Raw genomic sequence first — 17,508 nt, forward strand, 5'->3', positions numbered from 1 at the left:
AAGATACCCCCACCCCGAGCGGGTCAGACGAGCCCTCTTCATTACATAAACCCACAGATGAGCAACCCCAAGTGGAAAGTCAACCTCCCATCACAGAGTACTATTCCCTCATTGAAATAAGGGATAAATTCACCCAGCTGGAGGTAAGGCAAGTGGAGCTGGAACAGCAGGTGATTACACTCCAGTCAGCACAGACCCAGACAACAGTCCAGCACAACAACAACCCCTTAACCAGACCCAGACAACAGTCCAGCACAACAACAACCCCTTAACCAGACCGACCCAGACAACAGTCCAGCACAACAACAACCCCTTAACCAGACCGACCCAGACAACAGTCCAGCACAACAACAACCCCTTAACCAGACCCAGACAACAGTCCAGCACAACAACAACCCCTTAACCAGACCCAGACAACAGTCCAGCACAACAACAACCCCTTAACCAGACCCAGACAACAGTCCAGCACAACAACAACCCCTTAACCAGACCCAGACAACAGTCCAGCACAACAACAACCCCTTAACCAGACCCAGACAACAGTCCAGCACAACAACAACCCATTAACCAGACCCAGACAACAGTCCAGCACAACAACAACCCATTAACCAGACCCAGACAACAGTCCAGCACAACAACAACCCCTTAACCAGACCCAGACAACAGTCCAGCACAACAACAACCCCTTAACCAGACCCAGACAACAGTCCAGCACAACAACAACCCCTTAACCAGACCCAGACAACAGTCCAGCACAATAACAACCCCTTAACCAGACCCAGACAACAGTCCAGCACAACAACAACCCCTTAACCAGACCCAGACAACAGTCCAGCACAACAACACCCCCTTAACCAGACCCAGAGTGCTGGAGGTGGAGAGGGACATATCTGCACTCTGGACTGTAGTGAGACAACATCTACAGGAGAAAGAGCAGGAGAACAGAGCACTAGAGGAGAGGATCAGACTGCTGGAGGAGAGGGTTAGGGGGTGGCGTGTGACAGAGAACAACCCATTAGATAGGTGGCCACCCCCGCAGACAAGCCAGCAGAACAGCCCACCTCAGCTCCCGACAAAAGTTGCAACACCACAGCAGAACAGTCCACCCCAGACCCCGACAAAAGTTGCGACACCACAGCAGAACAGTCCACCCCAGACCCTGACCACATTGACATCACAGCAGAACAGTCCACCCCAGACCCTGACCACGTTGACATCACAGCAGAACAGTCCACCCCAGACCCTGACCACGTTGACATCACAGCAGAACAGTCCACCCCAGACCCTGACCACGTTGACATCACAGCAGAACAGTCCACCCCAGACCCTGACCACGTTGACATCACAGCAGAACAGTCCACCCCAGACCCCGACCACGTTGACATCACAGCAGAACAGCCCACCCCAGACCCTGACCACGTTGACATCACAGCAGAACAGTCCACCCCAGACCCTGACCACGTTGACATCACAGCAGAACAGTCCACCCCAGACCCTGACCACGTTGACATCACAGCAGAACAGTCCACCCCAGACCCTGACCACGTTGACATCACAGCAGAACAGTCCACCCCAGACCCTGACCACGTTGACATCACAGCAGAACAGTCCACCCCAGACCCTGACCACGTTGACATCACAGCAGAACAGTCCACCCCAGACCCCGACCACGTTGACATCACAGCAGAACAGTCCACCCCAGACCCTGACCACGTTGACATCACAGCAGAACAGTCCACCCCAGACCCCGACCACGTTGACATCACAGCAGAACAGTCCACCCCAGACCCTGACCACGTTGACATCACAGCAGAACAGTCCACCCCAGACCCCGACCACGTTGACATCACAGCAGAACAGTCCACCCCAGACCCCGACCACGTTGACATCACAGCAGAACAGCCCACCCCAGACCCCGACCACGTTGACATCACAGCAGAACAGTCCACCCCAGACCCTGACCACGTTGACATCACAGCAGAACAGTCCACCCCAGACCCTGACCACGTTGACATCACAGCAGAACTGTCCACCCCAGACCCTGACCACGTTGACATCACAGCAGAACAGTCCACCCCAGACCCTGACCACGTTGACATCACAGCAGAACAGTCCATTCCAGACCCTGACCACGTTGACATCACAGCAGAACAGTCCACCCCAGACCCTGACCACGTTGACATCACAGCAGAACAGTCCACCCCAGACCCTGACCACGTTGACATCACAGCAGAACAGTCCACCCCAGACCCTGACCACGTTGACATCACAGCAGAACAGTCCACCCCAGACCCTGACCACGTTGACATCACAGCAGAACAGTCCACCCCAGACCCTGACCACGTTGACATCACAGCAGAACAGTCCACCCCAGACCCTGACCACGTTGACATCACAGCAGAACAGTCCACCCCAGACCCTGACCATGTTGACATCACAGCAGAACAGTCCACCCCAGACCCCGACCACGTTGACATCACAGCAGAACAGTCCACCCCAGACCCTGACCACGTTGACATCACAGCAGAACAGTCCACCCCAGACCCTGACCACGTTGACATCACAGCAGAACAGTCCACCCCAGACCCTGACCACGTTGACATCACAGCAGAACAGTCCACCCCAGACCCTGACCACGTTGACATCACAGCAGAACAGTCCACCCCAGACCCTGACCACGTTGACATCACAGCAGAACAGTCCACCCCAGACCCTGACCACGTTGACACCACAGCAGAACAGTCCACCCCAGACCCTGACCACGTTGACACCACAGCAGAACAGTCCACCCCAGACCCTGACCAAGTTGACATCACAGCGGGACAGACAAATGAAGAATGAAGAACCCCAACAAATGAAGAACCCCAAGCCCAGAGGATCCCACCCCCTCTGAGCAACCCCCGTCAGCCACCCTGATAGCCCTCAGGACAACCCACCCCCCACACACACACCCACTGAGGACAAACACAAGACACAGATTGTATTCCTTATGGACTCAAACAGGAAATATATACAAGAAAAAAAACTTTTTCCCAAACACAGGGTGTCTAAACTCTGGTGTCCAAACACACAGCGCACCCCAGACCTTCTGTCTGAGGACTAACTAGGGTCACCCAGCCACATAATAATACACACAGGCACATACAACCTGAGAGCACAGCAGGAAAGGCACAGCACTCAAGTGAGTGATTGAAAAAGCTTATTCTACTATCTCCACCCTGCTACCACAAAAATATTTCCACCCTGCTACCATACAGCAGGTAAACACAAGTATTTCCCATGACTGTGACTCAAAACCAAATGTTTACCTGGCCCACCACTCCACCCTGGAATTGAACAGCTTTTACGACCAGGTCCACCTATACAAGGCAGCAGTGCCCAGACCCTAAAGAACATCGCTCACAAACGCAGCCCCAGTACGCAAGTATAAACACCACGGGACCATACAGCCGTCATACCGCTCAGGAAGGAGGCGCGTTCTGTCTCCTAGAGATGAACATACTTTGGTGCGAAAAGTGCAAATCAATCCCAAAACAACAACAAAGGACCTTGTTAAGATGCTGGAGGAAACAGGTACAAAAGTATCTAAATCCACAGTAAAACAAGTCCTATATCGACATAACTTGAAGGCCGCTCAGCAAGGAAGAAGCCACTGCTCCAAAACTGCCATAAAAAAGCCAGACTACGGTTTACAACTGCACATGGGGACAAAGATCATACTTTTTGGAGAAATGTCCTCTGGTCTGATGAAACAAAAATAGAACTGTTTGGCCACAATGACCATCATTATGTTCGGAGGAAAAAGGGGGAGGCTTGCAAGCCGAATAACACCGTCCCAACCGTGAAGCACGGGGGTGGCAGCATCATGTTGTGGGGTGCTTTGCTGCAGGAGGGACTGGTGCACTTCACAAAATAGATGGCATCATGAGGTAGGAAAATTATGTGAATATATTGAAGCAACATCTCAAGACATCAGTCAGGAAGTTAAAGCTTGGTTGCAAATGGGTCTTCCAAATGGACAATGACCCCAAGCATATTTCCAAAGTTGTAGCAAAATGGCTTAAGGACAACAAAGTCAAGGTATTGGAGTGGCCATCACAAAGCCCTGACCTCAATCCTATAGAACATTTGTGGGCAGAACTGAAAAAGCGTGTGCGAGCAAGGAAGCCTACAAACCTGACTCAGTTATTCCAGCTCTGTCAGGAGGAATGGGCCAAAATTCACCCAACTTATTGTGGGAAGCTTGTGGAAGGCTACCTGAAACATTTGATCCAAGTTAAACAATTGAAAGGCAATGCTACCAAATACTAATTGAGTGCATGTAAACTTCTGACCCACAGGGAATGTGATGAAAGAAATACAAGCTGAAATAAATAATTCTCTCTTCTATTATTCTGACATTTCACATTCTTAAAAAAAAGTGGTAAACCTAACTGACCTAAGACAGGGAAATATTACTAGGATTACATGTCAGAAATTGTGAAAAACTGAGTTTAAATGTATTTGGCTAAGGTGTATGTATGTATGTATGTATGCTAAGGTGTATAGAGTTCAGTGTGTCAAATCGGAGGGCCTGTTGTCCGGACCTCTGACAGTCTCTATGGGTGTGCCACAGGGTTCAATTCTCGGGCCGACTCTCTTTTCTGTATACATCAATGATGTTGCTCTTGCTGCTGGTGATTCTCTGATTCACCTCTACGCAGACGACACCATTCTGTATACTTCTGGCCCCTCCTTGGACACTGTGTTAACTAACCTCCAGACGAGCTTCAATGCCATACAACTCTCCTTCTGTGGCCTCCAACTGCTCTTAAACGCAAGTAAAACTAAATGCATGCTTTTCAATCGATCGCTGCCCGCACCTGCTCGCCCGTCCAGCATCACCACTCTGGACGGCTCTGACTTAGAATACGTGGGCAACTACAAATACCTGGGTGTCCAGACTCACATTAAGCATCTCCAATCCCAAATTAAATCTAGAATCGGTTTCCTATATTGCAACAAAGCATCCTTCACTCATGCTGCCAAACATACCCTCGTAAATTGACCATCCTACCGATCCTCGACTTCGGTGATGTCATCTATAAAATAGCCTCCAACACTACTCAACAAACTGGATGCAGTCTATCACAGTGCCATCCGTTTTGTCACCAAAGCCCCATACACTACCCACCATTGCGACCTGTACGCTCTCGTTGGTTGGCCCTCGCTTCATACTCGACGCCAAACCCACTGGCTACAGGTTATCTACAAGTCTCTGCTAGGTAAAGCCCCGCCTTATCTCAGCTCACTGGTATAGCAGCACCCACTCCTAGCACGCGCTCCAGCAGGTATATCTCTTTGGTCACCTCCAAAGCCAATTCCTCCTTTGGTCATCTTTCCTTCCAGTTCTCTGTTGCCTATGACTTGAACGAATTGCAAAAATCTCTGAAGCTGGAGACTCATATCTCCCTCACTAGCTTTAAGCACCAGCTGTCAGAGCAGCTCACAGATCACTGCACCTGTACATAGCCTATCTTTAAACAGCCCATCTATCTACCTACCTCATCCCAATACTGGTATTTATTTATTTTGCTCTTTGCACCCCAGGATCTCTACCTGCACATTCATCTTCTGCCGATCAACCATTCAAGTGTTTAATTGCTATATTGTAATTACTTCGCCACCATGGCCTATTTATTTCCTTAACTTACCTAATTTGCACTCACTGTATATAGACTTTTTGTTTTCTTTTGTTCTACTGTATTATTGACTGTATGTTTTGTTTATTCCATGTGTAACTAACTCTGTGTTGTTGTGTGTCGAATTGCTACGCTTTATCTTGTGTCGCACTCCTTTGCTTCATCTTGGCCAGGTTCCAGTTGTAAATGAGAACTTGTTCTCAACTGGCCTACCTGGTTAAACAAAGGTGAAATAAAATAAATAAATAAATAAATGTAAACTGCCGACTTCCACTGTATATAATATGACATTTGAAATGTCTTTATTATTTTGGAACATCTGTGAGTGTAATGTTTACTGCTGATTTTATTGTTTATTTCACTTTGTATATTATCTACTTCACTTGCTTTGGCAATGTTAACAAATGTTTCCTATACCAATAAAGTGCCTTAAATTGAATTGACGCGAGAGAAGAGAGAGACAGAGACAGAGGGAAGGGTGAGTGGTAGGTTGCTAGGGTGTTGTGTAGATGTGAGAAGGCTCAGAGATTACTCCAGTATTCATAGTGATTAGGAAATCATTAAGAGAGAACAGACCTTGAGTTTCCTCCGGGCGTTGAACTTCTTCAGGCACTCCACTGTCTCCTGTCTGTGCATCATGGACGCCACGGTGGAGCGTTGCTGGAAAGAGAGAAAGTGAGAGACAATGTCAAACAGGGAAACTGAGAGGAAAAGTGTGTGTGTGTGTGTGTGTACTTACGGAGACCCATGGGTGTTTGAGGGACTCCTGGGCAGTGATCCTCTTGGCAGGGTTAATGGTCAACATCTGGTTAATCAGGTTCTTGGCTTCTGGAGTCACTGAGTCCCATTCTGGAGACGGAAACTACACACACACATACTCCCTTTTGTCAAACAAGTGTGTGTGTGTGTGTGTGTGTGTGTGTGTGTGTGTGTGTGTGTGTGTGTGTGTGTGTGTGTGTTTGTGTTACTCACGTCATAAGCTCCTGCTTTAATTTGCTGATAGAGTTTGTGTTGGTCCTCATCCCAAAATGGAGGATACCCCACTAGCAGGATGTACAAGATCACACCTACACACACACACACACACACACACACACGTTGAGTGGTGAGAGAAGGAGAGGAGATACTGATGAGAGAGAGAGAGATGGAGAAAGGGACGAGACAGATACATATATAATATAGTGTTACTGTAGTGCTCTATACTCACCACAAGCCCAGATGTCTACAGGTTTACCATAAGCCTCCTTTCTCAGTACCTCTGGAGATAGGTAGCCTGGGGTACCTGCAAAACCTATGTATATGCACATACACACAGTGGTTAAACTGTATGACTTCAGTCGTAGGCCGAGGATGATGTATAACATGATGATGGATGGAGTCCAACACAGAAGACAAAACAATGTGTAGTAACTGATTCCACCGTAGGTATACTATTTTGTTGAAAACTGTAAATATAATCAACAATGGAATTTTAACTCAAATAAATATATGAAACTGAAATGGAAAGCTGAACACGTTAGTCCTGCTGTACAAATTGTTGTTTTTAACAGGTTATTGGCTATTTATGTGTAAGCTAAATAGATTAATGTTTTATTTATTTATTTACATTTGCAATGTAAATCATGCAATCTAACTGACTATGGTGCAATAAATAAAGTAATCTAATTGGATAGATTTTATTTGATCTAATATGACTTATGACAACAAACGAGGGGGTTCCAGGGGTTCTAACACCTGACATTTGATATCTTAAGCAACCAACAATCAACAGCTAAAACATCAACTTTTCAAGATCTTTTTTTCCAACATCAACAGCAGCAGCAGGATTTATATCATCAGCAGCAGGATTTACATCATCAGCAGCAGGATTTACATCATCAGCAGTAGCAGGATTTACATCATCATCAGCAGCAGGATTTACATCAGCAGCAGCAGGATTTATATCATCAGCAGCAGGATTTATATGATCATCAGCAGGATTTATATGATCATCAGCAGCAGGATTTATATCATCAGCAGTAGCAGGATTTACATCATCATCAGCAGCAGGATTTACATCAGCAGCAGCAGGATTTATATCATCATCAGCAGGATTTATATGATCATCAGCAGCAGGATTTATATTATCAGCAGTAGCAGGATTTACATCATCAGCAGCAGCAGGATTTACATCAGCAGCAGCAGGATTTATATCATCATCAGCAGGATTTATATGATCATCAGCAGCTGGATTTATATCATCATCAGCAGTAGCAGGATTTATATGATCATCAGCAGCAGGATTTATATCATCATCAGCAGTAGCAGGATTTATATGATCATCAGCAGCAGCAGGATTTATATCATCATCAGCAGTAGCAGGATTTATGTGATCATCAGCAGCAGCAGGATTTATATCATCATCAGCAGTAGCAGGATGTATATGATCATCAGCAGCAGGATTTACATCATCAGCAGCAGGATTTACACCATCAGCAGCAGGATTTACATCATCATCAGCAGTAGGATTTATATCATCATCAGCAGTAGGATTTATCTCATCAGCAGAAGCAGGATTTATATCATCAGCAGTAGGATTTATATCATCATCAGCAGTAGGATTTATATCATCGTCAGCAGTAGGATTTATATCATCAGCAGCAGGATTTACATCATCAGCAGCAGTAGGATTTATATCATCATCAGCAGTAGGATTTACATCATCAGCAGTAGTATTTATATCATCATCAACAGTAGGATTTATATCATCAGCAGCAGGATTTATATCATCAGGAGTAGCAGGATTTACATCATCAGCAGTAGGATTTACATCATCATCAGCAGTAGGATTTACATCATCTTCAGCAGCAGGATTTATATCATCAGCAGCAGCAGGATTTACATCATCATCAGCAGGATTTATATCATCAGGAGTAGGATTTATATAATCAGCAGCAGGATTTATATCATCATCAGCAGCAGCAGGATTTATATCATCATCAATGAGGATTTATATAATCAGCAGTAAGATTTACATCATCATCAGCAGTAGGATATACATCATCAGCAGCAGCAGGATTTATATCATCATCAGCAGTGGGATTTACATCAGCAGCAGCAGGATTTATATCATCACCAGTAGGATTTATATCATCAGCAGTGGGATTTATATCATCAGCAGCAGCAGGATTTACATCATCAGCAGTAGGATTTATATCATCAGCAGCAGGATTTATATCATCAGCAGCAGGCTTTATATCATCAGCAGCAGGATTTATATCATCAGCAGCAGGCTTTATATCATCAGCAGCAGGATTTATATCATCAGCAGCAGGCTTTATATCAGCAGCAGCAGGATTTATATCATCATCAGTAGGATTTATAACATCATCAGTAGGATTTATATCATCATCAGTAGGATTTACATCATCATCAGCAGCAGGATGTATATCATCAGCAGCAGTAGGATGTATATCATCATCAGCAGTAGGATGTATATCATCATCAGCAGTAGGATTTATATCATCAGCAGTAGGATGTATATCATCATCAGCAGTAGGATGTATATCATCATCAGCAGTAGGATTTATATCATCATCAGTAGGATTTATATCATCATCAGTAGGATTTATATCATCATCAGTAGGATTTACATCATCATCAGCAGCAGGATGTATATCATCAGCAGCAGTAGGATTTACATCATCAGCAGTAGGATTTATATCATCAGCAGTAGGATTTATATCATCATCAGCAGTAGGATTTATATCATCAGCAGTAGGATTTGCATCCTCAGCAGCAGGATTTACATCATCAGCAGCAGGATTTACATCATCAGCAGCAGGATTTGCCTGCAAACCAACGTGGACAGCATAAGAATGTATGCTTCGTCATACATGGCTTCCAGCGTACCCAGAAACCCCAGGGCCTCCCTGTACCTTGGTGATCTTTACCCTGAAGTGACTGACGCGTTTTGTTTTACAATTTCAGTCCTATTAAGGATATACTCCAGGTTGTTAGGGACAAAATCACCTGCCGATCCTCTCAGGTGAACTACGTTAACCCAGCTGGACACGATGAACTTTGAAACCATCCATGGAAGACCAACATGGGGCCTGTGGTCTCAGCATGACCTCAACTCTGAGGAAGAGTGGGGTAGGAAACACATTTGTCAAGAACCTGGACAAGATCATCTGCAACAAAAGTGTGTACGACACCTTCTCTGCCTTCGGAGAGATTGTCTCCAGCAACTGGTTTGTGATGAGAATGGCCAATCTAAAGGCTATGCCTTCGCCCAATACGACACCAAGTGTGTGTATGTGTTTGGGTGTTTATGTGTGTGTATGTATGTGGGTGTGTGAGTGTGTGACGTACCGAACCATGCCTGTTGGTCTCCCTGCACCTCGATGGCCAATCCAAAGTCAGCCAGCTTCACTGCAGCATTCTTACACTTACTGGCCAGCAGGAGGTTCTCTGGCTACATAGGGGACAGATGGGACAAGAAGTCAAACACACACACACATCACTTCTCGTGGGGTGCTGGGCATAAAATCATGTAGTAGTAACACACTTGCACTTACACCCACACCCACACACAGATGGTCCAATCATTAACAGTCATTTATTTTATGTATTTATTAGGAACCAATCTGTCTGTAACAGCTGTGGCACTGCTACTGTGGTTGCCAGTGCTAAAAGTGTCACACACACAGACAAGGATCTACCGTAGCAGTGTCACACACACACACACACACACAGACAAGGATCTACCGTAGCAGTGTCACACACACACACAGACAAGGATCTACTGTAGCAGTGTCACACACACACACACAAGGATCTACCGTAGCAGTGTCACACACACACACAAGGATCTACCGTAGCAGTGTCACACACACACACACACACACAGACAAGGATCTACCGTAGCAGTGTCTCACACACACACACACACACACACACACACACACACAAGGATCTACCGTAGCAGTGTCACACACACAAGGATTTACCGTAGCAGTGTCTCACACACACACACACACACACACGGATCTACCGTAGCAGTGTCACACACACACACACTCACACACACACACACACACAAGGATTTACCGTAGCAGTGTCACACACACACACACACACACACACGGATCTACCGTAGCAGGGTCACCACTGCAGCATGTGTCGATTATTGAGAGTGATTAATTTGGGCATGCAGGGCAGAGGAGGGGAATGTGTGTGTGTGTGTGTGTGTGTGCTGGGCTGATTCAATGAGCTATGGATCATCATTCAACCTCACTATCACCAACACACAGACAATAACTTGTCTGTTTTGCTGCAGTGATGATTACTAAGTAGGTTAGGTTGCTCTGGTGGAAGTTAGGCTGAGAAAGTGGGTGAGAGAGGGGGGGGGGTGTGCTGTAGAGGCCACAAACTTTGAAGGTAATCTAATAAACAGTAATGGAAGTTGGCCCTCGGCCATCTACAGCCCCTGTGTTATCTACAGGCCCTGTGTTTTCTACAACCCCTGTGTTTTCTACAACCCCTGTGTTTTCTACAACCACTATATTATCTACAGCCCTGTGTTATCTACAGTGTTTCCCCTTAAACTACTCGAGTGTTGCTTTAGCAGTATGCTTAGGGTCATTGTCCTGCTGGAAGGTGAACCTCCATCCCAGTCTCAAATCTCTGAAAGACTGAAACAGGTTTCCCTCAAGAATTTCTCTGTATTTAGCGCCATCCATCATTCCTTCAATTCTGAACAGTTTCCCAGTCCCTGCTGATAAAAAACATCCCCACAGCATGATGCTGCCACCACCATGCTTCACTGTAGGTAATTGGTTGCACCAGATCTTATTTGGGGGTTTCATAGCAAAGGGGGTGAATACATACGCACGCACCACTTTTCCATTTTTGGGAATTTTTTGAAACAAGTAATTTTTTTCATTTCACTTCACCAATTTGGACTATTTTGTGTATGTCCAATACATGAACTCCAAATAAAAATACATTTAAATTACAAGTTGTAATGCAACAAAATAGGAAAAACGCCAAGGGGGGTGAATAGTTTTGAAAGGCACTCTACAACCCCTGTGTTATCTACAGCCCCTGTGTTATCTAACAGCCCGTGTTATCTACCAGCCCCTGTGTTATCTAACAGCCCCTGTGTTATCTAACAGCCCCTGTGTTATCTAACAGCCCCTGTGTTATCTAACAGCCCCTGTGTTATCTACAGCCCCTGTGTTATCTAACAGCCCCTGTGTTTTCTAACAGCCCCTGTGTTATCTACAGCCCCTGTGTTATCTAACAACCCCTGTGTTATCTAACAGCCCCTGTGTTATCTAACAGCCCCTGTGTTTTCTAACAGCCCCTGTGTTATCTACAGCCCCTGTGTTATCTAACAACCCCTGTGTTATCTAACAGCCCCTGTGTTATCTACAGCCCCTGTGTTATCTAACAACCCCTGTGTTATCTACAACCCCTGTGTTATCTACAACCCCTGTGTTATCTAACAGCCCCTGTGTTATCTACAACCTGTGTGTTATCTAGAGCTCCTTTGTTATCTACAGCCCCTGTGTTATCTACAACCCTGTGTTTACAGCCCCTGTGTTAGGTATACTGCAGTATTCCCAGTGTGTGTGTGTGTGTGTGTGTGTGTGTGTGTGTGTGTGTGTGTGTGTGTGTGTGTGTGTGTGTGTGTGTGTGTGTGTCATGTGAGTTATTGATGAATGTTTAAAATAAAAACCACAGTTTCAGTCACCGTTCTGCTGGTAACTTAATAAACACCCACTAGGGAAATCAATAATTTCACAGACACATGCCGTGTCTTCATCTAATGACAGTTCTGCAAACCTCATCTAGAAGACTTCCCTCTAAAAGTTACTGCTCATAGCATTTCAACACTTTTGACACACACTCACACACACGCACGGAAACACTCTCACACATACGCAAACACTCTCACACAAACACTGTGTTAATCCCAGTAGGACTGTTGTATAATAATGTCAGCACAGACAGCAGATCTATCTCAGAGGGAACAGGTGGAGAGCACACACACAGTTAACTCACCTTGAGATCTCTGTGTACCACGCCCGACTGGTGACAGTGTAACACAGCCTCCAGGATCTGCTGGATGCAGTGACTGTATGACAACACCAGGGGGAGTGGGTTAGTCTGTCAGTGTGCTGCATCTGCGTTTTGTGTGGTGTATTGCAGTGCTCTTAAAATGTGCTAGACAAATTACCTCGAGGGCAATAAAGTATTCTGTCCAATTCTATTTTAGTCCCAAAAGTGAAAAAGTCAAGCGCCCCTCAACTTTCAAGTATTGTGTGTGAACATTGTGTGTTAACAAAACACCTGTCAGAGAGATGATGAAGAGGAAATGCACTGTTCTAGGAGTCAAGCAGCGTAGGAATGAACTGCAGTCTGTCTGTCTGTCTGACAGTCTGTGACAGTCTGGGTCTGTGAAAGAGATGTCTAACTTGGTGACTTTGCCTGTGTTTTTTTTTATATAAAAACTGCATAATACAAATGAGAACAGGTTCTCTCTCTGACTTTCATTTCTTTCTTTTTTTTTAGCATAGGTTGCCATGAGCAACACACTACCAGTCTTGGAGAGACAGAGAGACGGACAGAGGACACATGGAAAGTAGGAAAAAATCAGAACAGACACACAGGGTAGAGCAATGCAGCTAGGATTTACACACGGTGAAATATGTATTCTCTCTCTCTCTCTCTCTCTCTCTCTCTCTCTCTTTCCCGCCCACACACACACACAACACCTCCACAGTCAAAATCCTGAGGGGCAAGGCTGTGTCGGTCTGTGTGTGTGTGTGTGCGCGTCTGTGCGTGTCTGTGCAAGCTGAGGAGAAGTGCTCAGTGCAATGAAAATGTATTCTACAAGGTAAACTGAGAGTAACATTGAACAGGAGAGAGAGAGAGAAAGAGAGAGAGAGAAAAAGAGAGAGCATGTGATAGAGAATGGATGGATGGATGGATAAAGAGGGTGTACTGCGTAAAAGGTGTTTACCTGGCATCTGCTTCACTGTAGTACTCTCTGGCCACAATGTCCTCAAACAGCTCTCCACCTGTCACCCTACAACACACAGACACTAGTTAACACACAGACTAGTTAACATACAGACACTAGCTAACACAGAGACACTAGCTAACACACAGACACTAGCTAACACACAGACACTAGCTAACACACAGGCTAGTTAACACACAGACACTAGCTAACACACAGACACTAGCTAACACACAGGTTAGCTAACACACAGGTTAGCTAACACACAGGCTAGCTAACACACAGGCTAGCTAACACACAGACACTAGCTAACACACAGGCTAGCTAACACACAGATACTAGTTAACACACAGACACTAGTTTACACACAGACTAGCTAACACACAGACACTAGTTTACACACAGACTAGCTAACACACATACACTAGTTAACACACAGACACTAGTTGACACACAGACACTAGTTGACACACAGACACTAGTTGACACACAGACTAGCTAACACACAGACACTAGTTAACACACAGACACTAGTTAACACACAGACACTAGTTAACACACAGACTGGCTAACACACAGACACTAGTTAACACACACACTCACACAACCACACACACATACAAACACACAAATGCACATACAAACGCACATATACAATCACACAGCGGAGGGGGATGTCCTTGTTAGGGGAAACCCCAGCTCTGCAGGGATCTCTTGGGCTTGGTTGCCATAGAGACAGGTTCCACTGCAGGGGAGTTTGTGTGTGTGTGTGTGTGTGCATACGTGCGTGTGTGTGTGCGTGCATGTATGTGTGTGCGTATGTGTGCGTATGTGCAAGGCTAAAGATGGAACTGAGCATGTGCAAAGAGGAGGATGGTTATGTAATAGGGAAAAATCTCCTTGGAAACGGGGAGAGGAGAGAAAAAGAAGAGAGGGGGATGATGAGACAACAAGAAGAAGGAGGAAGAGGAGAGGGGGAGGATGAGAGAAGAAGAAGGAGGAAGAGGAGAGGGGGAGGATGAGAGAAGGAGGAAGAGGAGAGGGGGAGGATGAGAGAAGAAGAAGGAGGAAGAGGAGAGGGGGATGATGAGAGAATTAGGAAGAGGAAGAGGGGGATGATGAGAGAAGGAGGAAGAGGAGGGGGGATGATGAGAGAAGGAGGAAGAGGAGAGGGGGATGATGAGGAAGAGGAGAGGGGGAGGATGAGACAACAAGAAGGAGGAAGAGGAGAGGGGGATGATGAGAGAAGGAGGAAGAGGAGAGGGGGAGGATGAGGAAGAGGAGAGGGGGAGGATGAGACAACAACAAGAAGGAGGAAGAGGAGAGGGGGATGATGAGAGAAGGAGAAGGAGGAAGAGAGGGGGAGGATGACAGAACAAGAAGAAGGAAAAGCAGAGGGGGAGGATGACAGAACAAGAAGAAGGAAGAGGAGAGGGGGAGGATGAGACAACAAGAAGGAGGAAGAGGAGAGGGGGATGATGAGAGAAGGAGGAAGAGGAGAGGGGGAGGATGAGGAAGAGGAGAGGGGGAGGATGAGACAACAAGAAGAAGGAGGAAGAGGAGAGGGGGATGATGAGAGAAGGAGAAGGAGGAAGAGGAGAGGGGGATGATGAGACAACAAGAAGAAGGAGGAAGAGGAGAGGGGGAGGATGAGAGAAGAAGAAGGAGGAAGAGGAGAGGGGGAGGATGAGGAAGAGGAGAGGGGGAGGATGAGACAACAACAAGAAGAAGGAAAAGGAGAGGGGGAGGATGACAGAACAAGAAGAAGGAAGAGGAGAGGGGGAGGATGAGACAACAAGAAGGAGGAAGAGGAGAGGAGAGAGGGAGGAGAGGAGAGAGGGAGAAGAGCACTGCCACTCACAAGTCAAACAGAAGGTAGTGGAAGCCCTCCTCTGATATGCTGTCATGGAGACGAACTAGAGAGAGAGAGAGAGAGAGAGAGAGAGAGAGAGAGAGAGAGAGAGAGAGAGAGAGAGAGAGAGAGAGATTGGTTGAGAACATCAGCAGAAAACATATTCTCATATTATTCCTGTGCTGCAGCCCCAGCAGCAGAGAGAGAGAGAGTTACAGGTACTGACCGATATTGGAGTGTTTGAGCAATCTGCAGATCCTGGCTTCCCTCTCCAGCTTCTGGTGATCTAAGGAGAGAATAAGAAGATATAATATTGATACAATGATATCATAATATGGTACAATATGATATATCATATCATTACCACGAAGGAGGAAATCAGAGCTTTTATACACTGTAAGTGTATTCAACAGAAGGCGAGCAATATTTTATAATATAAAGTGTGCACACACACACACTTGCCCACACACACAGTGTGTTGTATATACAGTAGATACCCTGAAGGTTTCAACTGCCCCATATTAACTCCCCTTACTATAGCTTCAGATGGAGGGATGGAGGGAGAGGGGGAGGAGGAGAACAGAGGAGGGGAGAGATAAAGAATAGATATGTGGTAGTGGAGAACGGTTCTGAGGGCACACACTTAGTGTGTTATGAATTCTGTAATGAATGTATTGTAATGTTTTTTAAATTGTATAACTGCCTTAAGTTTTCCGGACCCCAGGAAGTGTAGCTGCCGCCTTGGCAATAACTAATGGGGATCCATAATAAACCCCAGGGAGAGTAGCTGCTGCCTTGGCAAGAACTAATGGGGATCCATAATAAACCCCAGGAAGAGTAGCTGCTGCCTTGGCAAGAACTAATGGGGATCCATAATAAACCCCAGGAAGAGTAGCTGCTGCCTTGGCAAGAACTAATGGGGATCCATAATAAACCCCAGGAAGAGTAGCTGCTGCATTGGCAAGAACTAATGGAGATCCATAATAAACCCCAGTAAGAGTAGCTGCTGCCTTGGCAAGAACTAATGGGGATCCATAATAAACCCCAGGAAGAGTAGCTGCTGCCTTGGCAAGAACTAATGGGGATCCATAATAAACCCCAGGATGAGTAGAGGAATCAAGAGGAATCAATATTGGCGCACACAACCTATTTTATCCCGTAGGAAAGTGTATGTAAATAATCCATACATATCCCAGATGTTAGGTCCTGTCAGAGGTCAGCTCCACCTCCTCCTCTAGACCAGTGGTTCTCACACCAGGGTCCCTGGGATGTGGCTGGCTGTTCCCTGACCATTCCCTCAGATGGTCAGCTGGCACCAGTTTAGGATGGAAAAGGGCATTCTGGGTTTGAACCCACGCTTCCAGGGGTGTGGTCCAGAAGCCCTACCACTATACAAGATCTGCTGTGTCAGGTTACATTGTCAGGAAGTCCCACTGCAAACTTAGTAATGGGAACTAAAACTCTACACAATACAACCCAGCCAGTTCAGCCTAGCCCAGTTATACCAGGAGCCTGTTCAGCCTAGCCCAGTTAAACCAGGAGCCTGTTCAGCCTAGCCCAGTTATACCAGGAGCCTGTTCAGCCTAGCCCAGTTATACCAGGAGCCTGTTCAGCCTAGCCCAGTTATACCAGGAGCCTGTTCAGCCTAGCCCAGTTAAACCAGGAGCCTGTTCAGCCTAGCCCAGTTATACCAGGAGCCTGTTCAGCCTAGCCCAGTTATACCAGGAGCCTGTTCAGCCTAGCCCAGTTATACCAGGAGCCTGTTCAGCCTAGCCCAGTTAAACCAGGAGCCTGTTCAGCCTAGCCCAGTTATACCAGGAGCCTGTTCAGCCTAGCCCAGTTATACCAGGAGCCTGTTCAGCCTAGCCCAGTTAAACCAGGAGCCTGTTCAGCCTAGCCCAGTTATACCAGGAGCCTGTTCAGCCTAGCCCAGTTAAACCAGGAGCCTGTTCAGCCTAGCCCAG

The 17,508-nt window shown here is 46.2% G+C and overlaps 1 protein-coding gene across 5 annotated transcripts in view; it reads right to left on the bottom strand.

The window, feature by feature from the left end:
- The window catches only part of LOC139408440 (calcium/calmodulin-dependent protein kinase type II subunit beta-like), a 61,158-nt gene that overhangs the window by 32,789 nt on the left and 10,861 nt on the right, over positions 1-17,508 (bottom strand). For all 5 annotated transcript variants that reach the window (XM_071152346.1, XM_071152344.1, XM_071152347.1 and 2 more), the window contains exons 3-11: positions 15,771-15,830; positions 15,554-15,608; positions 13,693-13,758; positions 12,732-12,804; positions 10,035-10,137; positions 6,889-6,972; positions 6,654-6,748; positions 6,421-6,543; positions 6,258-6,341 (exon numbers count right to left, since the gene is read on the bottom strand). In XM_071152346.1, the coding sequence (XP_071008447.1) occupies positions 6,258-6,341; positions 6,421-6,543; positions 6,654-6,748; positions 6,889-6,972; positions 10,035-10,137; positions 12,732-12,804; positions 13,693-13,758; positions 15,554-15,608; positions 15,771-15,830 (743 nt within the window). The remainder of the gene's footprint in view (positions 1-6,257; positions 6,342-6,420; positions 6,544-6,653; positions 6,749-6,888; positions 6,973-10,034; positions 10,138-12,731; positions 12,805-13,692; positions 13,759-15,553; positions 15,609-15,770; positions 15,831-17,508) is intronic.

Source organism: Oncorhynchus clarkii, chromosome 5 (assembly GCF_045791955.1).
Source record: "Oncorhynchus clarkii lewisi isolate Uvic-CL-2024 chromosome 5, UVic_Ocla_1.0, whole genome shotgun sequence".
Taxonomy (NCBI): Eukaryota; Metazoa; Chordata; class Actinopteri; order Salmoniformes; family Salmonidae; genus Oncorhynchus; species Oncorhynchus clarkii.